The 27352-nt window shown below is 31.7% G+C and overlaps 2 protein-coding genes across 2 annotated transcripts; one reads left to right on the forward strand and one right to left on the reverse strand.

Moving 5' to 3' along the window:
* Positions 1-9: 9 nt before the first annotated feature.
* On the reverse strand, positions 10-23916 carry LOC145947870 (cytochrome P450 4C1-like). Its single transcript, XM_083057645.1, has 14 exons — positions 23840-23916; positions 22243-22296; positions 14049-14336; positions 13319-13428; positions 12980-13070; positions 12106-12306; positions 9899-9992; positions 3704-3806; positions 2123-2231; positions 1909-2015; positions 1753-1821; positions 643-811; positions 255-434; positions 10-185 (listed from the first exon to the last, which is right to left on the reverse strand). The coding sequence occupies exons 3-14, from the start codon at positions 14200-14202 to the stop codon at positions 10-12; spliced, it is 1563 nt and encodes a 520-aa protein (XP_082913771.1). The 5' UTR covers positions 14203-14336; positions 22243-22296; positions 23840-23916.
* LOC145947871 (protein GVQW3-like) lies at positions 17030-17866 on the forward strand. Its single transcript, XM_083057646.1, has 3 exons — positions 17030-17057; positions 17222-17757; positions 17819-17866. The coding sequence occupies exons 1-3, from the start codon at positions 17030-17032 to the stop codon at positions 17864-17866; spliced, it is 612 nt and encodes a 203-aa protein (XP_082913772.1).
* Positions 23917-27352: the final 3436 nt, after the last annotated feature.

Genomic DNA, 27352 nt, shown 5'->3' on the forward strand with positions numbered 1-27352 from the left:
AAACTGCTCTCATTTTTGTATTGTACCTTTGATCGGGACAAATTTTATACGAATTGGATTAGCCGGACGAATCATTTCGTCAGGTTTTATTAATATATCTTTTACATGGTCAATTGGCACCACATAAAAGTTTTGTATTAGAGGAGCTATCATAGCTTTTAACTCCAACATAGCGTATTGCTGACCTATCATTTGAGAGAACTAAATATATCAGAACTTCTTATGTAAGAAAACATAAAAATTAAATAGTTTACCTATACAATTCCGAGAGCCTGCGCTGAACGGTATGTAGGAATAAACATGACGATTTTCGGAATTCTCGGGTAAAAATCTGTCTGGATCAAATACATCTGGATTTGGCCAAAAATTAGGATCTCTATGAACTTTAAAAATATGAAGCAATAAAGTTGTTCCAGTAGGTATTAAATATGATTCTGAAAAGGAATATTATAAGATTATACAGATACAATTTTTATAAATAATTGAAAGCTGCTAAATACGCATTCATTATCTTAACATATAAATCTTAACATATAAACAGTCTTCTAAACATATTTATATCTATATTATGTTTGATAACATATTTCAATGCCATGTTCAAAAATATATAGAGTGAAGTAGTAACTATATAGTTATACGTACGTAATTTTATATCTTTTGTGGTAATTCGTAAGATACTATGTGCAGGAGGATATAAACGTAATATTTCCTTTAAACATCTATTTAAATATGGTAGATTTTGTAACAATTTAATTGTATATTTTTCTCCATTCTTTTGAAACTCAGTAGCGACTTCAGTTCTGATACGATCCTATATTAAATGTGCATTTTATTACTGTTCTGAGAAATACTTATGTATACACGTAATACATAAAAATTCTGAATTTCTATATTTATTTTAATTTCTTATATATTTAAATTAATTTTATTGATATTCTTTCTCTCTCTAATATACACACTTTTCAAAATTCTAAAATTAAAGTATTACTTTGAAATGATAAAAAAATGATGAAATTTAAATATGTGTAATTTTGTAAAAAGTAAAATCGTAGAACGATTTTTAGAAGCATTTTACAGCGGAAAATTTCAGCTTTTAAACTCTGTCACTCTCTTTTCTCGACGATGATTCTTCTCTAGATGACATAATTTACAAATCAATTGTGAAAAAATAACTTCAATTTTAAGAATCATGCATGCTGAAAAGGGACTTTTTCTATCTTAGCTTTCAAGCTATATATTTTTAAACTTTAATCATTTAAACTATCTACAGTAAAGTTAAATAAAACAATTCTTCTTTTGCGTGAATAATTTGAAAATTGTAGTTTCTCTTCAATTTTTCATAGTTAATTTGAAAGAAGTTTTACCTAGAGCAGAATTATCGTCAAAAAAAGAGCTTGACAACATTTAGAAGCTCAGACTTTTAGATTCTAAATCCTTAAATATCCAGAAACATCTAATAACTTTTTACAAAGTTATATACATTAATATTTTATTCTTTTTTTGATTGAATCGAAGTGATGCTTTAATTTTATTGAGAAATGTATAAAAAAATATATTGCAGAGCAAAAGTGTAATATTTTTACTGCTCTCATAAAAATCAGCATAATTATGTATATATAAGCATAATCAAATTTGCATATACAACTACACAAGCATAATCAAATTAAAATAATACTTATTTAATATGATTGATTAAATTAATAAAATTAATTGACTTTTTTCTAATTACGACAGTTATTTGTTGCGAAGTACCTGAATGTCCTTGTGTTCAGCCAATAGTAATAATGCATACATTATACTTATCGATGTAGTATCATGACCCTGTGTATAATCACATTTACATATACATATATATCCAAATAATATTGTATATCTAGAGAACTAAGAAAATTAATTACAAATATATACCGCAAATATGAAGGTATCGACTTCATTTCTGATATCTGAATCAGTTAAACAACCTTCTCGAGAAGCCGCTATTAAATGATCCAATAAAGCAAACCGTTTTTTTCGACCTAAATAAAAGAAAATAATATACAGTATGTATGATATTGATAGCATAAAGATATTGTATCATAAAAGAATTCAAGCTATAATCAGATTATGTTACATATGTATTTACCAATTATTTCTCCATCATTATCTTCAACTTTTGTCTCTCTGTCATTTTCAAAACTTTTCAAGTGTTGATAATTGGTACATTTATGATACAATTTCCTTTCTGCAATAATCTATATAATTACAAAATATTAATCTTCTTTACTATCTGTATTGTATTATCAAATACATCATATATAGTATTAACATTTACGAATTACACCATAGTCTTAATAATATATATGATTATTATGAAATTTATATATTATAAATAAAAAGAAAAACATATATAAACCTTATGGAAATATTCTGTTAAAATTAAAATCAATTAATTTATTTTATAAAATACAATAGAAATGAATGAATAATTACTGAATTTATTACAATATAAATCAGAATTTTCACGTTAAAGTATAATTAAATACTACATATACATATGAGTTTAGAGAAAAATTAAATATATTTAAGAACTAATATTTAATTTGCGAAATATTATTTTTTTTAAGATTGCAAAGTTTTATTAAGAATTACATTATTTCCAAACATTATTTAATTGAAGTTTATCAAAATTTTGACAACAAAAGCTGTTTTGATGAAATTATAATATTATTAATTAATAAATTTTCTAAAACTGAACTAAAAAGTGTAAAAGATATATGAAAAATTTTGATAAAACTTGCGAAACTTCTACCCATTATTTTGATTTTTAAATGTATTATAATGAAAAGAATCTTGAATTATGTACACTTTAAATCACGTGCAGACTCTTTCATCTTTTGAGATACGACACTTTTGCATTTTTATTATTGATTATATTCAGTTTTTCGTACTGTGTATTATTCATGCCTTTTTGTTCACATTTTTTATTTGTGTACACTAATTACAATTAGTCTTTTTTATCTTTAGTATATGTTACACTATCGTCATAAATTTCACCTATTCTAGCCAATGCAACTACATGAGTTTTTTAGTACAAAGGAAAATTTGTATTTTATTGTTTTAAACTTTAGTATAAAATACATGCATGAATATATATTCAATTTTATTATAGCCGTAATAATTAATCCCATAAAATTTTTAATTAAGAGTATATTAAAAGTTAATTTAGGTTATAAATATGTTGAAAAAAAATTTATTAATTTTATTATTTACATTTTACATAATTCATTAAATTTTTTGAAATTAAAAGGCAAAAATCTTTTGCATGGTCTTGAAAAATTAACATTTAAAGTGTAATATTCAATGAATGTATTTATTTTTAAATAACATTTTTTTTTTAAATCCAATAATAATTTACATTGTAGATTAGATATTATAATAAATTATAATGAAAGTCTATTGAATAATCTCTTTCGGGTAAAATCACGAAATTTACTGAATAAATACAATTTTATTAAAATTTGTTGAATAAAATTAATTTTTAATAAATTTTTCTGAATTTTCATTGAAATTTTAATAAAATTACAAAAGGATCAATTAATTCATATATCAATATGTGATTCGCTGTATTGTTTTAGTATTTTATGATTTTATTATAATTTCTGTAAAATATTTCCATCAGGATATATACTATACATATATATTAAATAATATCATTTTTACATACTTTTTTACTGAATCCATGCAATATTTTCAATACTGTTTTCTGTAGTCTGCCTTTTGAAGATAACGTAAATATCATATCGTTATACAGCCATGGCCTGACTATTCTAAATTATAATTATATAATGTATGTATAATTTTAAAAAAGTTATAAAAAATATTATACTATAGGAAACTAATTTAATATGACATAATAAACTTCTAATAATCTTTATATGACTAATAATATAAAGAGAAAATTTGTAGGATTTAATTTTAAGTATTCCAGAAAAGAATTTTCCACACACATGAAGAATGTATAATTTTTAATTATAGTTTTATAAAAAAATTCGTATTGAGGATACGCCATTAAAATGCATTTCGAGATCTAGCATCGCGAAACAAGCTGTTATACGTTTTAATTGAAAAATAAATTCTACTCTACACGCAATCGCGATCGATATCCGAAAACTATGTTCTATGATAAAATCATTAATGACTTATTTAACTATTACAATTAACAATTAATGTATAACTATATATACATTGTGACAATAGATCTTTTATATTATGCATTTTTCGCGTAATATATTTATTAAATCGAGTAAGAATTGAAGTTACATATGCGAATCTAAATTATATGTATATTATCATTTCGTTGCGATCTTTACGAAATAATTATTACTTTATTGATTGCGTGTGTGTGTGTGTGTGTGTGTGTGTGTGTGTGTGTGTGTGTGTGTGTGTGTGTGTGTGTGTGTGTGTTAAGCCGGGTCTACACGCAACGTTTTATTCATCGTTTTGTCTGCGCAGTTCAAGACGTTGCAGACAAGACATTGCGTCTGGACAGGAAAACTGTGCAATTATGTGAACTGCACGGAGACGGAACACGGAGACGAAAGACTATGCCCAAGAGCATAGTTTTCCGTGATTTGCACAGATATGTCGGACGCTCCGTTCGTCTTTTCTATACATGATGCTCAGTTTTTTTCAGATAAATTGCAAAAATTGACCATAGTAAAACTTCCTCCATGATGGATTTTGCAAAACTGAATAGGTAAAACGATGCTGAAAACTGTGCTGTGTGGATACTTCTAAACTGCAACGATGTTTACATCGTTTTACCTGTGCAGTCAAAACTGAATAAAAAAACGTTGCGTGTAGACCCGGCTTTAGAGACAAAAATCTATTTCGTTCAATTCTTTATCGTTTGATTTTTGGTGATCTAAATCTACATAAATAAATATAATTTGAATATGAAAACGAGCAGTAAAATGATCGAATCCCAGAAAGCAGGGGAATTATGTAATTAAAATAAGAATAATTTCCAAAAAATTATGGACAATGGAAGATTTAGGACGCGCAGTAAAACAATCGAATCCTAAAATCGAGTAATAAAAATTCGGACGGGCATAGTGCGTGCTTGTATTGTTCTAGTTCATGTGTAAATAGTTTGATTATTATCAGCCTTAATATAACTTTGACCTAAGTTTAAGTTGTATGTTGAATTGTATAATTACTTACTTCCACATGATTCTATAATTATTAATAATTGTTGGATATATGTATAATCTAGCGAGTTCAAATAGCCCGCGCAACCAATTGAGTTAATGTAACTAAGTTGACGACAGTGATTGGCGGCGCTTCAGCGCTAGATATATTTTTCTTTTGCATGTGATTGCGCTAAGAAACTTTGTTAGTTAGTTCGTTCCTTTTCTCTCACTAAGCGACTTCACCTTTTTTTGTAACTTTTGTTCCGTTTATCAATAAAATAGTTCTGATATATAGAAGACTCTTTATATATAAAAGAAATAACTAATAGGTTATGGGCCCAGGCGCCTCAGGTTTAAGGAGAATAAAATAAATAAGCCAGGTACCTGTTATATTGGAATATTGAAATCGGACTTACAAAAAGGTTCGTCAGTGCTAGCCATAAAAGGAAGAAAATATGGCCGACTCAGCAGTACATTTGGCTTTCGAGAAGCTAGACGGTCGAGAGAGTTACAATAACTGGAAATTCGGCATGAAGATGGCTTTGATCCACGAAAATTTATGGCATACAATTGAAGGTTATCCAGAGAAAGATTCAACGTCGGAGCCAGAAAGACAACGCAAGGACCAGAAGGCTCTAGCAAAGATTTGCTTGATGATCAAGCCATGTGCGTACGCCCATGTTCGATCGGCAGAAAGTGCGAGAGAGGCATGGCTAAATTTGCAAAAGGCATACGAAGACAAAGGACTGTCACGAAGGTTAACCTTATTACGTACACTTGCTGGAATTAAGTTGCAAAGTTTCAAAAACATGGAATCGTACGTAAATGAAATAATATCGGTTTCACAAAAACTAGCTGACATGGATGCTCCCTTAGATGATGAATTCATTGCGGTTATTATGTTGAGTGAACTCACAGAAGATTATAATCCAATGGTAATGGCCCTGGAAAGTGCAAATGTAAGACTAACAAGTGACTTTGTAAAGGCTAAACTCCTGCAGGACACGAAGCATTCAAATAGTTCAAATTCTGATGACAAAGCCTTTTACTCGAAAGGAAATAAAACACACTATAAAAGAAAGACAGTAGTGTGCTACAAGTGCAATAAAGAAGGTCACTTTAAGAGTGAATGTCCTACCAACAAAAAGGCTAATAAAATGAAGGACAAAGCAGCGGGTGACGCCTGCAAGAAGGACAAAGCGTTGTTTGTATCAAACGCAAAGGACTCAGCAACTGAAGAATGGTACGTAGACTCGGGTGCAACTACACACATATCCAATAGGAAGGATTGGTTACAAGACTACAATGAAGACAGAAATCACAACGTAACTGTTGCAAGTGGTCAGGCACTGAGTGCACATGGAACTGGAAAAGTGGTTGTTTCCACAAGAGATGGCCCGAAGAACATTTTCAGTGTAGTTTACGTTCCGGGCTTGAAGACTAACCTGCTTTCTGTAAGTAAAATGATTAAAAATGGTCATGTCATAGTATTCAATTCAACAGGTTGTCAAGTCTATGACGCTGAAGACTGCTCGATAAAGAGAGAAGTTGTTGTCACAGCCTCCAATCACAAAGGCTTATATCGCTTGGACACTATCTCTCAGGAAGCAAATCTTGCAAAGCACGTTGACAGCGAGGATATATGGCACAGAAGACTAGGACATCTTAATAGAGTAAGCATGAATCTACTCAAACAAGGTTTAGCAACAGGAGTCAACTTCGCCGATGAAAGAGGTGAGCAATGTGTTGCCTGCTTAAAAGGCAAACAAACTAGAAAGCCCTTCGGGAATAAAAATGCAAGAAGAGCTAATAAACTATTAGGTATAGTACACTCAGATTTATGTGATCCGATGCCAGAGTATTCGTGGAGTGGAAAAAGATATATACTAACCTTCATTGACGATTTTTCTAGAAAAATCCATGTATTCTTCCTTGCGTCAAAAAGTGAAGTGTACTCGACCTTCAAAGATTATCAACGTCTAGTAGAGAACGAAACCGATTACACCATAAAAGTTCTCCGTTCGGACAATGGTCGAGAGTACATAAACAGAGAATTTGAAGAATATCTCAAGTCAAAGGGCATCAGACATCAACTCACGGTTCCGTACACGCCAGAACAAAATGGCGTGGCAGAGAGGACAAATCGGACAATCGTTGAAAGAGCTCGGTGCATGATGCAGGATGCAAATTGCGATCAGAAATTTTGGGCAGAAGCAGTGAACACTGCAGTGTACTTGAAGAATCGTTCTCCTCACAAAGCAATAAAAGGAAGGACACCAGAAGAAGTATGGACAGGCAGAAAAATTGACCTAAGTCACTTGAAAGTATTCGGTTGCGTGGCATACGTACACATTCCGAAGAATTTGAGAAGCAAATGGGACGCAAAAGGAAAACCGTGTATATTCGTCGGATACTGCGAAGACACGAAAGGATACAGACTATTTGATCTCGAAGAAAAAGGAAAGATAATCAGAGCAAGAGATGTAACTTTTCTGGAGAATATTTTTTCGATAAATGATATAGAAGAAAAAAATAAAAGTATTGCTCATACTAAATTATTAAGCGATAAGGAAGAGTCAGAAGATCTCCCAGAGACAGAGGATTCAAAATCAACACAATCGAATGAAACTGGAGATGATTCGGAAGAAGAAGAAGAGGAAGAGAAATATGGAAGTCTCACAGAAACAGAAGAAGAGGCGGCGGATGAATCTCCTGCGGTCCTGGAAACTGAAGAGAAAAACAGAAGATACCCAAAAAGAAACAGAAATCCTAAGGAGTATCCGGACCACATGCTATATCAAACCATGTATGAACCGAATGACCCGATGAATTTTGAAGAAGCTGTCAAACAAGAGGATAGTGCTCGATGGAAGGAGGCAATGAAAGCAGAACTTCAATCAATGGCGATCAATAAAGCTTGGACCCTGGTGGACTGTCCAGAAAGTAAGAAGATAGTCAAAAATAAGTGGGTGTTTCGCACAAAAAGAAACTCAGCCGGTGACACAATAAAATATAAAGCACGTCTAGTGGCAAAGGGCTTCACCCAAGAATTTGGCAGTGACTATTACGAAACATTCTCGCCTGTTGTAAGACATTCTAGTATAAGACTATTAATTGCTCTTTCCGCAGAATTAGACCTAGACATAGATCATCTAGACGTAGACACAGCCTTCTTAAATGGTGAGCTATCAGAAGAAATTTATATGAATCAGCCCGAGGGTTTTATTGATCCCAATAATAAAGATAAGGTATGTCTATTAAAAAAGGCAATCTATGGCCTTAAGCAATCCTCTAGAGTTTGGAATAAAAAGGTAGAAGAAGTATTGCTCAGGTTAGGCTTTCAAAAATCAAAGTTTGAAGCATGTATATTTTTCAAAATAAGCAATAAGTTTATTATAATTATTGCGTTATATGTCGATGATTTTTTAATATTTTCTAATGATAAAACTGAAAAAGTAAAATTAAAAGAACAATTAAAGAAGAATTTTAAGATCAAAGACTTAGGACAAGCCAAAAGATGTTTAGGACTAAATATTGAAAGAGATAGAAAGTCAAAAATAATAAGCATAAATCAGAAGGATTATATTCTAGAACTGCTTGTTAGATTCGGTATGTCAGAAGCAAAATGTACTTCAACTCCCATGGAGGCAGGTTTCAAAATTGATTGTAATGACAAACAAAGTATTAATAATGTACCATACCAGCAATTGATAGGTGCGTTAATGTATTTAGCTGTCAACTCTAAGCCTGACATTGCATTTGTAACCAGTTTTTTAAGTCAATTTAATAGAGATCATACTGATCAGAATTGGAAATCAGCAAAAAGAATTCTAAGATATTTAAAAGGTTCCCTCGACCATTCATTAGTTTATAAAGGGATTGGTGACATTAAAATAACAGGCTATGCAGATGCAGATTGGGCGAATGATGTAATTGATCGCAGGTCATACACAGGCTATGTATTTATGTTTGCAAATGGACCGATATCCTGGGAAGCTCGAAAACAGCGTTCGGTAGCTCTATCAAGTACAGAGGCAGAATATATTGCCCTCTCAGAATCTGCCAAAGAAGCTATTCATTTGAAAGGATTGTTAAATGAGCTAATCAAACTTAATAAACCCATAACTTTATATAATGATAATCAAAGTGCTCAAAAACTAGCGTGCAATCCAGTATTTCATAATAGAACCAAACATATTGATATTAGGTATCATTTTGTCAGAGAAACTCTTGAAAGGAATGCGATTACACTTAAATATATGTCCACTGACAGAATGATAGCTGATATTTTTACCAAGCCTTTAAATGGTACAAAACACGCATTTTGTCTTAAAGGTCTAGGCTTAAGCATGCCAAATGTTACACAATAATTTTTTTTGCTCACTAGATTAAGCGGGAGTGTTGGATATATGTATAATCTAGCGAGTTCAAATAGCCCGCGCAACCAATTGAGTTAATGTAACTAAGTTGACGACAGTGATTGGCGGCGCTTCAGCGCTAGATATATTTTTCTTTTGCATGTGATTGCGCTAAGAAACTTTGTTAGTTAGTTCGTTCCTTTTCTCTCACTAAGCGACTTCACCTTTTTTTGTAACTTTTGTTCCGTTTATCAATAAAATAGTTCTGATATATAGAAGACTCTTTATATATAAAAGAAATAACTAATAATAATTTATTTCCAAGATATCCTGGATATTTGTAACATTTACTGAATTTGAAGTACTTACCGATAAGCAATAACTTCAGATATCTGGTGGACCGCTTTTCGATACTCTAGTTCGAACGTACCGAAGCCTTGCAAAGGAGTACCCATGGCAGTTTCTACAAATATCCATTTGTCAAAGTTATATCAAGCAATATATAACGTACACTCTAAAAAATATGTAAAATTACGTAAATAATAAGTGTAAAATTACATGACAAATAATGAATAAAATGTTATATAATTACATATGAGAGTATTCTGTTTTCATTATTTATTGTGTAATTTTACAATTATTATTTATATAATTTTTTATATATTTCTACAATATAGTGAAATATTTCAAAAATACTTCAGATTATAGAAACCAGATGTTATTGATTTTTCATTCATTGCGGCTTCGATTTTATAGAAATTTAAATTTTTTAAATCTTATATATAGTTATTTAAATAAAATCTCTGTATAATATCAGGACACGCGGAGTCTCACGTCAAGTATATAAGCAAAATAATATAATTCCGTGATAATGACACTGCTACAACATATATTTTACTGAAGTGACAGTTCTTTTAGCACATAATAAATCTTATAGTTTATTATTTTCTTTTGAATAAAGCAATATTTAAAATATTAAATATTTTTACAATTTCTATTTTAAAATGAAGAATTTAGCGAAAATTTCACTTAAGGGGCTGCGCACAATAAAAAGAATAAGAAACAGGAAATAAAGAACAGAAAATAGAGAGCAGTTAAATATACCTATCAAAACTTACCTTTAAAAAAAAAGGTAAAAAAAAGGCGCTAAGTAAGAGCTCGCCAGTAGTGAAAAATTACCCATTGCAAACCTATGTAGAATCGTATGAAAAATTATCCATTGCAAATCCATGTAAAATCATATTGTATAAAAAATTACCCATTGCAAACCCATGTAAAATCGTATGAATAATTATCCATTGCAAACCCATGTAAAATCATACCTATGTAGAATCGTACTACAAAAATATATAATATAAAAAAAATTGCGCTAAGTGAAAGTAGAAACATGTTCCCGTGAAAAATTAAAGTTGCAAACCCATAGAGTCGTGTATAATTATAGACTTCCCTTCACGCTGGAAGTTGCAAACCCATGTAGAATCGTATAATTATAGACTTCCCTTCACGCTGGAAGTTGCAAACCCATGTAGAATCGTATAATTATAGACCTCCCTTCACGCTGGAAGTTGCAAACCCATGTAGAATCATAATAATAAAAAGAAGATAATTCATAACTAAATATAATTTAGTAACGCAGAATAGAGATATTTTACACGTCACGTTAGTACTATTCTTTCGTTCCTCTATTTTGCATTAAAACTTTTACTAAATTATATTTTACATGTTTTATATTGAACTGTTCTTTATTTCCTGTTCCTTATTTTTTATTGTGTGCAGCCCCTTTTTTTTTTTTTTTTTCGCTGAGGAAATCCTTTATGGATACCGACGCCTCCCGGGAAAGAGGCGGCGGTTATGTGGGACTTCTTGTTCCCGTTGACCGAACCACGAGTGATTCGGCCAACGGGCCTAAGCTTACCACTAAAACCTCAGCGAGTGTCCTTCACGGGCGTTAGGTAGGGGGCGGCGAGGATGCTGGAATCCCATGCCGTCTCGCCGATTGTGTGCAGCCCCTAAGGTCCTGCGCACAATAGGAAAAACATTAGGAATAAATATTAAATATTAGGAATAAGAATTATTTTAGAATAATAAAATCGGAAAAACTTTAATATAAAAATACAAATTCAGGTATAAAGGACTCTTAATAGTTTATTAGCCCTTACTAGTCCTTTATACTCGAATTTGTATTTTTATATCAGAGTTTTTTCGATTTTATTATTTTAAAATAATTGTTATTCGTAATATTTAATATTTGTTCCTAATATATTTTCTCTATTGTGCGCAGGGCCTTATACACCATTGTTATTGTCGATTTAAATGATATTGAATTGTACATTGTGAGTACAATTGCTTCCTTTTACTTAAATATACGCAATGAATAATTTATCTCTGAGAAGAAATCTTAGTAATTGTAGTAAAAACAACTATATTTTACGTACGCATCTACATTTGCTAATAAAGAAAATAATTTTTAATATATTTATTGTTTGTAAAAAAATTATTATTTTGATTAGAGAAAATATGATATACTCTCTTGGCTTTTGTTATTTCTTTGATACATATGCAGGATACAAACTCACCACATATTGCGTTCAGTGTATGTTTGCTGACAAATGATAATAAATCTTGTACTGTTCCGTCAACTATTCCTTCAACTTCTAAATTTTTCAGAGACTGTGTCATACGATTACCTTCCTGAATTAAAATTTCAACAAATTGCTGCAATATATTAAAATGGAATGCAGGTGTTAATATCTTTCGCCGTATACGCCATTTTTCACCTAAAACAAAAACAAAAAATTATGTAATAATACAATAAATTGTGCAATTCTGTGACGAGAATAACATTGCTTCTTAAAACACAGAGAACATTTTAGAACATCTTTTATAAACATCGGAATAAAAATGTATAATCCTTTGTTTTTATATTGCAATAAATAGAAGCAAAATTATTTACTTTATCAAAATAAAAATTAATTTTAATTGTGACAGGATTAATTAATTAAATTAATTCTTTTTAAATAAATTAATTTTTTGATTTATGTTTACTAAGTATTTCTTACTCGATTTGATAAGTATTATCCTGTAAATTTTCTCTTTTTTTAACATCTTGTATCCGCACAAGCATGTACGAGTATATGCGCATATGCATGCAGAAAAGATCATTTTATATGTGACCATTTGAAGGTTATTTGAAAATTATAAATCATTTTGACGCTAATTATAATGCACTACCAAGTCAGAAATATGTAATACCGCATTTAAAAGAAAATACTGATGATTTTAAAGTTATTTTAAAGATGACCTCAAGGAAAAAATTTTATAATATTATATTTGTTTTTTTAAACAGAGTTGAAGTAAAACTTTTTTTGTTTTTAATTATTTTCTTTTATTTTAAAATTTAATACAGATATTTAAGTATTCTATTTTAGGTATTCTATTTTTTATTGTTACCTCCGCTGGTGAAAAGACCTGATCCTAACCAAGGACGGAAAATATCATATATGAAACTCTTTTCAATGTATTCTTTATTACTTAGTATGATCTGAAATAACAGAAAATATTAGATTTAAAATATTTATACTTACAATTAGTATTTTTAAAGTATTTTATTGAATTTTATATGCAGATAATCGATTAATCGTTTATACTTTTTTATTTAGTCATACTATTTTTCATATTTTTTTTTCATAAAGGCTATTTTTATGAATAAAAAATTGTTTGGAAAAATAAACAAGCTTAATCTTTAGCTTGTGTTAAAAAATAGCTACTAGATTATGTTTTTTTGATTACCTTCACATCATCTGGATGACGAATACATACAACAGGTATAAAGAACATCCATAATTTAAAAATAGGATAATATTTATCAAACCAAATAAACAAAAGCTTCCAGATATTCTCTGAAAAATGTATGAGAGTATTATAAACATACATTACATAAGGAAAGTGAAGAATTATATTTTTTGTTCAGAAAAAGAGTTTTTAAATTGCTGTAATTTGTCGGAAATAATTGTATTATTGTAAGACAAATAAAATAGCATTATATAGAGTTCGAAGCTTTAGAATTTTATTATTGAATATAATTACTTTTATTTTATGTATGCAAAGTTATGTAATAAAAAAATTATATTCGACCAAATTTTTGTTAAAAAATTCTTGATATAATAATTATAAATTATAATTCCAATAATTGAATTTTAACGAAAAGATTTTTCTCCTTTAATTGTTTTTTTTAATGGAAGAACTCAAAACACTAAGTATTTTTCTCTATCTCGAAGTTATTAAGTTATTAAGATTTATTATAAGAATTCATTATAAAAAAAATTATAAGGATCTTTTTTTAAATTTTTAAGTCGAAAACTAAACAAATACTATCGGTATTAGCATCACTAAAGCCACGCTATCGAGATTGATCTAATTTATTAATTCTATATGTATAGACATGCGTAACGTGGACAAAAAAATAATTTTTTAATGATTTCTTTATTATTAAAAATATATTAAATATAATTTTACTTACCTAATTTATCTTGGAATAGCAATACATTGCCAAATATCGGGATGACCGTAGGCCCAGGTATCAAATTGATCAATCGCCCGTTTTTTCCGTAATGCACGTAATAATTATAAGCCAATATAATAAAACCAAGGAATAACAATATCGTAATGATCATGGCTTATTGTGACGAGGTAATCAATTTAATTAAATTATATTTTTTCCAACTTTCTTCCTTTTTTAGTTCAAAAGTGTAATTATTTCACAATACTTCTTTTTTGATAAGATTGATCGCCTTGATATTCTAAAATTCTAAATGCATTCGGTAAATAAAATGTTAATTAAAATGTATTAATTATTTTATTGTTAATATAAAATATAATGTTGATTATAATTAAACATTTCACTAGCATTTGTATTATAAATACAATAGAATTTATATTTATAGAAAAATATTATTTAGCCCATATTTTTAATTAAATTTATAAAAAATTTTAATATATGAATATGTAGACGTGTTACATGTTTTACAAATCGCTTCGGTAGATTTCGATCGACACTGCGGTGACGTCGAATATTCCGAGGTCCAGAAAATTGAAAAAGTAATTAGAGAATGAGAATAGAGTTATTCTTAGAACTTGCTTTATTATGGTTTTAAGAAAACAGACAAAACGAGACTAGACAGAGTTCAAAGAATTTTGAAATCTTGATCGATCGAAAGTTGAGCTTTGAGGAGCCTCGTTTGTATATGTTATATGTACGAGGGTTAGTCCAAAAGTAAGTTTTTTTTAATTTTGTTTCTTTCAAGAAACGACAATTAGCAGATATTTCAGGCGTCAGAAACTTTTATTTAGGTATGCTGAAAACATTGGTAAAGTTTGGTGCGGAAGCGACTTCGCAGCTGTAAGTACGCAATAGCAGTTGGACTAAAAAAAATCGCTCCATAATTGCAAGGAGCGTACTTACAGCTGCGAAGTCGCTTCCGCACCAAACTTTACCAATGTTTTCAGCATACCTAAATAAAAGTTTCTGACGCCCGAGGTATATGGTAATTGTCGTTTCTTGAGAGAAAAAAAATAAGGAAACTAACTTTTGGACTAACCCTCGTAAATTGCATGTGTATGTTTGAATTAATAATCTCGACATTATAAGACTAGTTAAAAAATATAACACGATTGACTGTTGCGTAAAAATCCATTTAAAGAGCAAGTATATATTATGTAATCTGATAATAAGATATCCTGACAATGAGAATAATTAAATATAAATCGGTAATAGATAGGCTATTCGAGCCGTACGCGGATGTCGGTGCATCGATTCCAACAAAAATTAATTTTTCGTTGGAATTAACTAATTGTGCACTGGGCACACATTTTGCTTGGTACACCGCCAAGACTTTATTAAGGAACAATCTCAATTCGAGAATAATTAAAGTTTTTTATAAATTGCACGAAAACGACTGCGCGAAACTTATTGATTAATTTATTTAGAATTTTGTCCAAACAACGCAGAAAGCAGGTTCTACACGAATTTGCAATTTTTAAAATAATATCCTTTCTATATCAAAATTAAAGAACATAAATATGTGAAATACGATGCTTCCTTCATTCATCTAACAAAATATTCCGGGAAAAGGCAACGTAAAAGAACCAAAAAAGCGAAATTGTGAAATGATTTTTTTTTTTTTCGATCCTTCTCTTCAATCAGACAAGAAATATTTCTATTATTTTCATTTACTAATGTTATTTTTAAGCTTTCAACAAAAACGTTCAGTCTCTTTATAGAAATTTATAGTATCTTCCCGTCTTTTCACGCATTGCTACAAAATATTGCACGAGAGAAGTAATGACAATTCTGTCTTTAATTAAGTAATCTTTTTTTAAATATTAATTAAATCAAATATATAGAGTTACAATATTTCTATAATATACGTGCGTATAATTCCGATCATATCTATATTCTTTAAGCAGCATATTTGCTAGCTTGATGAAAGTGTTCTATTTTTTGAGATTATGCTTGTAAAAGCTGCATAATTAATATTCGAATCTATATTCTAAAATTCAGTATTTTTCCAGCACAGTTACATTTCCTTAACAATAAATTGTGTTATGTTTCGGATGAGCCACGGAAAATGAGTTATTTGAGATCGTTTCCGGATGCAAAATTAGAACTTTTCTGAAACGGCCCTCGTTGTTTGATTTCAATTTTAATGTATTTTTATTTAAAAAATTGTTTAAAACATACACATAGAGATATACTCACAATTTTACTCCTTAATTTACAACGATTACAATATTAAGTAGGTATTCTATCTGCGACTGCGATACTTATTTGTCATGTATTATTTAGACTATATGCGATCGCGTTACCGCTTAAGATTGCGACTCTCGTTAGCGACTAACACACTGTTCTTTTAATAATTTTTCACTTCTGACTGCCTCGAGCGCTTCTGCTGCCTGGGTTTTATTACTAAATTTTGGGTTGAATTCGATATACTGGAGAGGAATTCGCAATGCAAGCGAAAAAAGTTCGAAGGCCAACTTATTTGCTTACACATTCAAAATTTTTCGGTTTGTGTGCGGTAAATATCCTATTGAATATATTAATTATGTTAACTTTTGGTTATAGTTTTTTGAGCCATAACAATTGGCTTGATAAAATATTTTTATTTTTAATCTCAATTTTAAAATTATTAATATAGTTATTCCATACTTTTTACCTATTGTAAAGCAAGTTTGAATTCGATAAGATGTTGTTCTTTTTATCTGAACTTTTTATGTTATGTTATATTGTTACCATAAAGAGAACACCTTCGGCGTTTTATTTAACTGTTCGATTGATTGATTCTCCGATTGGTTATCGATTAATTTGCGTTTTAACTGACTATTCGCATTAGCATATGCCAATTACTAAATTCGACTGACTCGCCTTTTCGATGAATCTTTTATATATACTGTTTCAGTTTTTTATATACGAGGGTTGTCTGAAAAGTTTCCGACCTCAACATGAAGATGGCAGCATTCGTAAACAAAAGTTGGGGAATGTGTTTGCGCATGCTTTGAAAGGTCACCAAAATTTCAGCCATTTTGGACGCGCAGTTGTTGTTTGATAATCATTTGAGTGAGTCGATGTGAGTGTTTTTGTGAAAATGGAAAAAATCGAGTATCGAGCTGTCATTAAATATTTGTTTTTGAAAGGCAATACGCCTACGCAAATCAAAGACGAGTTGGACGCTGTGTACGGGGACTCTGCACCATCATTTACCACCGTGAAATTTTGGGCTGCTGAATTTAAACGTGGCCGTACCAGCTTGGGTGACGATGAACGTTCGGGACGTCCAAAAACTGCTACCACTGACGATAATATCGCTCAAGTTCACCAAATGGTGCTAGACAACCGTCGAATTAAAGTTAGAGAGATAGCAGAGGCTATGAACATGTCCAAAGAACGTGTTTGTCACATATTGAATCAAGATTTAGGCATGAGAAAGCTGTCCGCGCGATGGGTGCCGCGTTTGCTCACTTTGGACCAAAAACGTGTTCGAATGAACATTTCCAACGATCTGTTGGCGCAGTTTAGGCGCAATAAATCAGAGTTTTGGCGCCGATTAATTACTGTAGATGAAACTTGGATACACCATTATACTCCAGAAACAAAAACACAGTCAAAACAGTGGACTGCGAAGGGGGAATCGGCTCCAAAAAAAGCAAAGATTGTTCCTTCGGCTGGGAAAGTGATGGCAACTGTTTTCTGGGATAGTCATGGAGTTATCTTAATCAATTATCTTCAAAAAGGAAAAACCATTACAGGAGCATACTACGCATCAGTACTTGACAAGCTGAAGGCAGAAATTGCGGAAAAACGGCCACATTTGCAGAAAAAAAAATTTTGTTTCACCAAAACAATGCGCCGTCTCACACCTCAGCGGTTGCCATGGCGAAAATCCACGAATTATGGTTTGAACTGCTTGACCACCCTCCTTACTCACCAGATCTAGCCCCAAGCGACTTTTTTTTGTTCCCTAAGCTAAAAGTTGCGCTCGGAGGACAGAGATTTTCATCACCTTCGTAAACAACTATTTTGCAGAGAAAGACGCCGAGTACTATTTGGACGGGTTGAAGAGATGGGAGCATCGCTGGGAGAAGTGTATAGACTTACAAGGAGACTATGTAGAAAAATAAAAATTAATTTGAAGAAAAAATGTCTTGTATCTTTGTTAGGTCGGAAACTTTTCAGACAACCCTCGTACTATTTATAATTTATAATTATTGATATATACTAGAAATGATTCATATTGTGATCAGATCATGTAGGCAAAGTTCAACTTGAAGCAAACAAATTCAAAGTCAAAAATGCTTTCTCGCCTCTGACGTCACAATCCAACATAGCCGCGGCGAGGACCCATACAGCACTTTGCTGTATTTGCACATCATGCGATTGATTAATCGATGAATTAAAATAGTCACCCCATTATATGATGTATGCGTGCGTCAATGTTAAGTGTGATGGGTATGTATAATGACTTCCATGAAATCAAACGTGTCTTATTTTTCAACATATGTAGATCAATTAGTGTTAAATACCTGATACCCGACCGTCTATAATTTTTCTTAATTATCAAGAGACACAGTAGTGTCTCGCGCCAAGTCTACTGAGCGTAGCTTTGCGTAGCGACTGCGAGGCATGCCGTGTTATTATACGCGAGTCGGACAGTTGAGAGTATCATATATTTCTGATACACAGTAACGGCTGAAGCGATCGAGTTCTTACTACGCTCAATCGATAGATTGAGTTTAAATTATATAATAAAAGTGTCTTTACTTTTTCTCTATGTGCTTTGTAAAACGGAGATATTATAATGTAAAGTTTGATTTTCTAAAAAATTGACTCAAGTTTTGGTCGTCATCATCGATCTTCTCAATGCGCATGTACCAGAAAATGTCCAGTTCGAGCATTCATTACAAGACAGCGTTGATGTCGCTCCATGAATGTCATTTATTTAGGTTATCAGTTTTGATATTTTGACACATAGGTTCAGTTTTGATGTAAAGTAAAAGTATATTTGTGTCATTTTACGAGAACTCTTTGTAAAACGTTTTAAATAAAGTAGGAGATTGAAGTATTTGTATATAAAGATACAAGTGTATGTAAAAACTTTCGAGGAAAGATTGTGAGTGATTTAAAACCGGAATGCTCTATTTCCTGCTGGTATCCAACATTTAAGAAAGATGCCTTGGAGGCTACGATTCTCGACATTCCTGACGATGTATTAAAATACTTGGAGCACGACGCGTTTGTGTTGCCTATCGAGGCAGTGAAATCGTTAGCAGAGAATTCCGAATGGACTGACGGTTCACCGGTGACCGGTGAGGATGAGGTTCATTATCCTTTCTCAATATATTGAAAAATTCATGCAATAAATTATAATTATAACTAGAGACAACTACCTAATTTATAAAAGTCTCTTTAATCATTACAGGAAACGTACTATCAACCAGCATTTCTGGAATTCAGTAAAAAAATACAAGATGTATTAGACGAATATGATACAATATTCATTAAAACATGTATTATAACGGCAATCTCTCCGTTTTTCTTGTAACTTTTATATTTTGTTTAATTTGGTCTTTAAATAAGATTCTGAGAAGGAAAATCGTCGCTCATGTTCCATTTATTTTTAATTAATTTTTTTTAATTTCTCGATGTCAGTAAGTAAAAAAATGATAATTTATGATATCTCTCTCTCTCTCTCTCTCTCTCTCTCTCTCTCTCTCTCTCTCTCTCTCTCTCTCTCTCTCTCTCTCTCTCTCTCTCTCTCTCTCTCTCTCTCTCTCTCTCTCTCTCTCTCTCTCTCTCTCTCTCTCTCTCTCTCTCTCTCTCTCTCTCTCTCTCTCTTTTTTAAAGCAGAGAATATTTGTTAAGTTGTCGTAGAAAAGTATTTATACAATTTTATGTTATTGACAACATAAATAAAAATATTCTCTGCTTTAACCAAGAACACAAACTGATAATTATAAAATATTCTCTGCTTTAATCAAAATCACAAACTGTTTTCTATGGGAATAGTAATTTTATTATATTTAAAAGAATATATTAAATTTTAATAATTTTTAATGGATTAAAATTTAATATATTCTTTTAAATATAATAAAATTATTATTCCCACAGAAAACAATTTGTGATTTTCAACGTCGGTCGCGGCGACCACCGTACAAGAGTAAAGTGGTATTAAAAAATTAGGTACCGGAAAGTTATTGGCATGAAAATATTCCTTAATTAATATTATTTGAAGATATCTAAACGTCGAATTAGGTGCTCGTTTCGTTTGGCAGAATTTTCGAACTTTAACGTCCCTCGCGGCGACCTCCTTACAAGAGTAAAGTGGCATTAAAAAATTAGGTACCGGAAAGTTATTGGCGTGAAAATATTCCTTATTTAATATTATTCAAAGATATCCAAACGTTGAATTAAGTGCTCGTTCTGTTTGGCAGAATTTTCGAACTTTAACGTCGGTCGCGGCGACCGCCGTATAAGAGTAAAGTGGCATTAAAAAATTAGGTACCGGAAAGTTATTGGCGTGAAAATATTCCTTAATTAATATTATTTGAAGATATCTAAACGCCGAATTAGGTGCTCGTTTTGTTTGGCAGAATTTTCGAACTTTAACGTCACTCGCGGCGACCTCCGTACAAGAGTAAAGTGGCATTAAAAAATTAGGTACCGAAAAGTTATTGGCGTGAAAATATTCCTTAATTAATATTATTTGAAGACATCTAAACGCCGAATTAGGTGCTCGGTCCGTTTAACAGAATTTCTTTAATTTCGGTCGCGGCGACCGCCGTACAAGAGTAAAGTGGTAGAAAAGAATTTATTTTTGGAAATTTCTTAACGGATTCTGAGAGCACTTAATTAGCACCTAATTATTATGTACTAGTCCTTTTTTTAATTATTTTATTTATATATTTTTTTATATGGGGGGGCCAGCTTAATGTTAAGTCATCCCCCCCCCCCCAAATATAAATTTAATTTTCTGCCAAACGGTTAGAGCACCTAATTTCGGCAAATAATTAGCACATAATTAGCACTTAATTTTAATTAAGATAAAAATTAATTTTGCGTTGGTGGGGGGGGGGGGGCTAACTTAATAGGGGTAGGAAATTCCCTGATGTTATGAATATGATATTAACAAAACGAGAATTATAGAGAATTTCAAAATTAACGTTAGCATATTGTTTAATTTAGCAGTGCCTAGTTTTTTTAATTAAAATTTTTTTATTTTTTTTTATTTCTATTAATTTTAATAATTTTTTAATTTTTATACTATTCTATACATGGGTTTCCAACTTAAATTTTCCACTGGTACAAAAATTTCTATTTTCACTTGGCGCGCAATTTTTTTTTATATCATTACTTTTGTAGTACGATTCTACATGGGTTTGCAATGGATAATTTTTCATATGATTCTACATGGGTTTGCAATAGGTAATTTTTTATACTACAATTCTACATGGGTTTACAATGAGTAATTTTTCATACGATTCTACACATGGGTTTGCAATGGGTAATTTTTCACTACTGGCGTGCCCATACTAGGCGCCTTTTTTTACCTTTTTTTTTAAGGTAAGTTTTTATAGGGATATCATTCATTTTTGTACATGATTTAGATTTACTAGAGTTGCTCAAATAATGCCATTTTTTCAGAAACTATTTATTAAACAGGTTTGAAATGTTTTTAAACATACATGGATATTTCTTCTTTTTAAATATATATTATTTTTTAATATAATCTCAACCAACTTCTATAACCTTATACCAGCACGATACAAGTATATGTATGCCTTTACTGTATCAACTCTTGTTTTTTCTACGAAACCGTCATCACAGCTTCAATCATCCCCTCATCATCTTCCCAATCTTGTTTCGCAGAGATCTTTAAATTATATGTTTAATACAGTTTAGCGATAGCTTCCAATATTTAACTTTTTGAACCACTTAATTAAATGCACTTCGCGAAATACGGTTTGGAAGATGAAGAGGGCGTGATTTAAATGTGAAAACATGGGTTACGTGGAAAGGACAAAAGTTGATACAGTAAAGGCAAGTAAATACATATAATGTATCGTACTGGCATAAAGCAATAGAAGTTGATTGAGATTACCATGTATATTGTGTATAAATTGTTGAATAAATATTCTGAAAAAATAATGTAGGGCATTACTTTTTGAGCAACTCTAGTACTATTTCAAAAGATTACAATGTCCTCATTCTGTATCTGTAATGTAAAACATATTTAAATCATTAGAATACGGACATATATGCAAAATATACTGTTTCTTTATTTTATATTAACAATTATATACTTATGAAAGAAATAGTAGCATAGGATGGCAGCGTAACAAGAAAGTAGTTATTATTTTGAAAGAAATATAGAACATCACATATAAGTAGTATTGCATATCACATGTATGTAGTATACATTGCAAAATGTAGATCCTTCTATTTCTTTCTTGAATACATATTTATATAATGATATTTGCAACTACTTTCTTGTTACGTTACCATTTTACTATTTCTTTCATAATAATAACTACTTTCATGCTACGCTACCATCCAACTATTTCTTTCATAAGTATATAATGCGACGCCTTTACCCGTCTCGGGAACGCCGATCGCGAAGGGGGGGGACGTGCAATATCAACAGTTCAACATTAATTATTAGTTATTCGTTAACGGTATAAATTTCGGTATCCGGAGCGTCCGTTAAATAGGCGAACCTTCGGTAACCGGGTGCTCGGTAATATACTGCAATTCGGTAACCCGGTATGTTCGTGAAATAATTTTGGGCGCGATTTCTCGCGCCACGGTAACGAGAATATCTTAGAGTAGCGGAATAGCGGTCCGGCTGCGCCTAGCCCAGTATATGGCAGAGGGGCGCGATTCTTGAGTAACACAATAGATAGATTCTGGAGAGGAGGGGGAAAAGCATTCGATATACACTTTTCAATAATGAACAAGCAAGTATATTTAACATATATTACATTATAAGGACATTTACAATTAACAAGATAATAATAACAGAGTTACAACAAGATTAATATACGATCGAAACAAAGCTCGTTATATGAAATACACGCGATATACCAACTTATTCGGATCGAACACGGTTACGGTAGCGAACAATCGGTGCGAGCCGATAAACACGGCATACAAAAACTCAGGAATTTGGTCGCGGCATTCCTCACGTGCGCGAGACTCCGGTCTTCACAATCGAGATATCGAAAGGTCGGAATATCAGAGAACGGTACTTACGGTATGTTTGCGAAGCCTCAAATGGCTCACGGAAAAATTATAGAACGCTAATATATAATGCGGTATTCACGGAATCTTCACGACATTTAACCAACGGTAATTTCGCGCTATAGGTACGACTCTCGCAGAGTCAAAGGCATTATCGATACGGTAACTCCACTCGCCGAGAGCGACCACGCACAAATCCCGATGATCGTTAACGCGACCTTATAATTCCAACAAAAGAGATGACCCGATACGATATGATAAGATATAATTTTACGGACCTCAATTTATGACGACTGTCGACGGCAACTTCCCCGAGAGGGGCACTTTCGCGCAATCCGGTATAGCTAGTATCGCGGTAACAATTATCTGGAGCGATTATGCTCTGAAGAACGGAAACGGTAATTCGATATTAAGCCGCCGATTTTACTCGGCAGAACTTAACCCACGACACGGTAATACACGACACTAGCTCAATCGGGAACAATTACTACTCACGAACTACCCGAGTGGCGGCTTACAGTATCTCGCAGTGATGATCGGCTGTCGTCCCGAAGTTGCTGCTCACTCTAACTCTCGCCGGACAGAAGTGACTCTTCGAGAGAGAGTCCTTAGAGAGAGAGGTCTCTCGAGTTTCGCGCCGATTTCCCGCGCATCCTGTCGATTTTTGGTCGCCGTGGGGCGGCCTGGATCCGCCCGTCGTTCCCCCAGCGCCCTCGGCGTTATATCGATGACTCGTCTCCCGCTCTTTCCGGTATCGTGGCGGTATCTCTCCATAATTCGTGATTTCCGGGGTTTGAATTGGCAGGCTGGCCGGGCCGTCATCCAATCCTTTCCGCGGGTGTTTATGGGCTGACACGGGGCCCACCACTCATTCTGCAGCATGAGGGGTCTCTCGGTGTCCTTTAGGGTGTCCAGCAGATCTCTAAAACAATTTATATTTTAGACGGTATATCGGGATGGCGGTAGCGACGGGAGCTCGATACATGACCTTCGGTGCGGTATCCTTTCTACGGTAGCTTCGTCCTCTGATCTCCGGCGTCTTGCTTCACATTTTGCTGAGGGGTCCTCCACTCAGGTAGTCGTTTCGCGATTATTTCAAATCACGTTCGCTCAATACGGTAACGCAGGAAATAGAATACAAACAAAATAAAATAAAATATAATTTTATCGCGTTAAGGTCGCTCCCTCTCAGAGTGTGAGGGGCAACCCCAGGACGGCTCTCCCCCCTCATCGGTCGAGCTTTCACCCTTGTGACGGCGCTCAAAAGGCGCGTCACGTCACAATAATTATTGATATAAAATAACCCAGCAAGCACAGAATGTAAACGCTATATAACGTCGGAGTAACACGCAATATAACAAATGTTATATTTTATATACAATAATGTAATATAATTTTTTTATAGTTACAATATAACTGTGTTTTATAATAGTTATATTATTTAATAATTTTCTAGTTATCTTAAAATAACTGCGACATAACATAAATATTACATCACATACATCGCAGAACATTTAAATTACATTACAGCAATGTTATAATCTTACAAGTTGCAATGTAATATTGTAGAGACATTTTAAGAACATATAACTGTAATATATTATGAAAAATGTTACAGCAATATTCCAAAAATATAAAAAAATAACGATATTTAGTAGTCATTAGTTCTTTATCATTTACCGCTATGCGACGCGCGATGATTTATCTATCTCGTATTTAAGTTTCAGTCATGAGAATTATATAAAGCTTACAAAAAATGACTATTAAGATTAAAAAGATGCAATAATTATTTTCTGATATATCCCAACAGAGAATTCAGATATTGAACTGATCGAAAACTTAGAAAGTGGATAAATAAATGTCCGAATGAGAGGAAATCGCTCATTATATTATAATATTTAGGCTATAAAGTCTGCTATTTTTATAAATAAAATTTTTAATTTTAATAAATTAAATGATTGAATTAAAGTAAAAAACAATCGTTACGGCTCTGCTAAAATTTAATAACTAATTAGAGTCTCAAAATGAGTTGGCGATGAGAGCCCGGGCGCAGTTAATAAGGCGCACATTTATTTAAATGAGTAAACTGTAATATAAAGATAGTTTACATAGATAATGATACATAGCGATGATAGCGTACGTTTCGGCTCTTTCTTTGAGCCTTCTTCAGCGCATACAATTAAAAGATTAACTGTCTATTAGACGAAATTTAGTTTGTGATGTTCAAGACGTGAAAGACTACCTTCCATATTATATTCAGCTAATCTCGACGTTATTTCTTCACTGGGTAGATAAGCCAAGGAAGTCGATAATGAGAAATATATTCATTTCGTAAAATCTGTAGGTGAAAATTCACTTTTTTATGGAAGGAAGCTTATTGTAAATGTTAAATTTTTTTTTTTTTGTTTCATATAGCAAAAAAGAACGGATCAAAATAACTTTCAAATTTGTAGATCTTATTATTGTACAGGATCGAAAATTGTAACGGAAGTGTGGAGTTGTCTAAAGTGTAGCAGAACGATCGCATTAACATACTAAATGTTTAATATTCTTAGAGACCAAGTTTTTTTCTGTTACTGATATCACTCATCGTGAGGAGAGTGGTTAAATTAAATCTAGGATAAACATGACACAACCGGTACGTTATGTAAAAGTCAAAGGAGTCAGCTAACGAATAATAGTCAAATAAAAGTTAAGTGTATAAACAATAAATAAACGTTTTGATTAAAAACTGAAAGTCACGAGAAAAAGAATATTACTATGTTGATAATATTACTATGTTATGTCCCCCTCGAAACCCTACAACTTTTGTAGGAAACAATTTTTGATTTAACGCAGTGTTTCTGAGATATTTGAGTGGGTCCTTTAAAATGGGACACCTGGTATATATTGTATATATGTATATATATATATATATATATATATGTATATATATATATATATATATGTATATATATATATACATACATAATCACATGCTTGCAATATAATACACACCATATATTTTCCAACAACAATTTTTCAGTTTTACATTTTCAATAAGTAATAAATATCTAGAGAAACATCACATATAGTATGTTTAATTAAATATTTTGCAATAACATATTATCAAAGAAATTTATGCAAGGTCAATCCTACATTGCTTTCAATTAGATCTATATACATATTACAATTTAGTGATATTATATGAGTTTTTTGGAACCATTTAATGCAAAAGACGAGATTATAGATATAGACAAAAATAATTCTTCCTTCAACATACAAAAAATTACAAACCCACCAATAACCTTTGTTTCCACATTTGAAAATACATTTAGCATCACCAAAACCGGCAAACATTTGTGAAATTATTTATTATTATTATATAGTAGATATATTATAAAATTATGTTTTGTTGTACTAAACTAAAGCATCCGGCAACGTAAACATGGCGTCTGTAAAAATTATTAAAAAATTATATTTCGTATTTTACATCATAATTTTCAAGAAAACCTGTGACTGCCACTTAAAATCAATTGAACTTATCGTGAAAATCAAAGTCAGCATTGAGATCAAAGTATAAGTCATTCAAGCTGCAGCCGTTAAAATAAATTTATGATTTTATATTTCCTGGTGTCAATCAATTTGAAATACTCTCTCTTTCTCTCTTTCTCTCTCTTTCCCTAGTAATGCCAAACAAAGTTAACAAAGAATTTTTTGACACTTATCCAATTTCTTAAAACTTTTGATTACATGACTTTTGTTTGCATTAAGATATTGTATACATATAACAAATTTAAAATTAAAAACACATTTCGTATGCTTTGTTTTGATACATATTTTCTCCTACTTAATGGACATCTAGAGTCAATGTCTTCTATGTTAAATTAAATATGTAATAAATGTAAAAGAAAAAAAACGAATGGATTTTAATAAAAAAATATGTTTAACCAGATTGCAAATCGTGGAGAAACGGCTTTACCATATTTACTCCATGAAGTGGAAAACAATATCATTTATCAATTTTTAATCAAATATAAATCTATTAAAAG

This window comes from Prenolepis imparis, unplaced genomic scaffold (assembly GCF_030444845.1).
Source record: "Prenolepis imparis isolate NDT839.2.m4 unplaced genomic scaffold, iyPreImpa1.0 SCAF_171, whole genome shotgun sequence".
Lineage (NCBI taxonomy): Eukaryota > Metazoa > Arthropoda > Insecta > Hymenoptera > Formicidae > Prenolepis > Prenolepis imparis.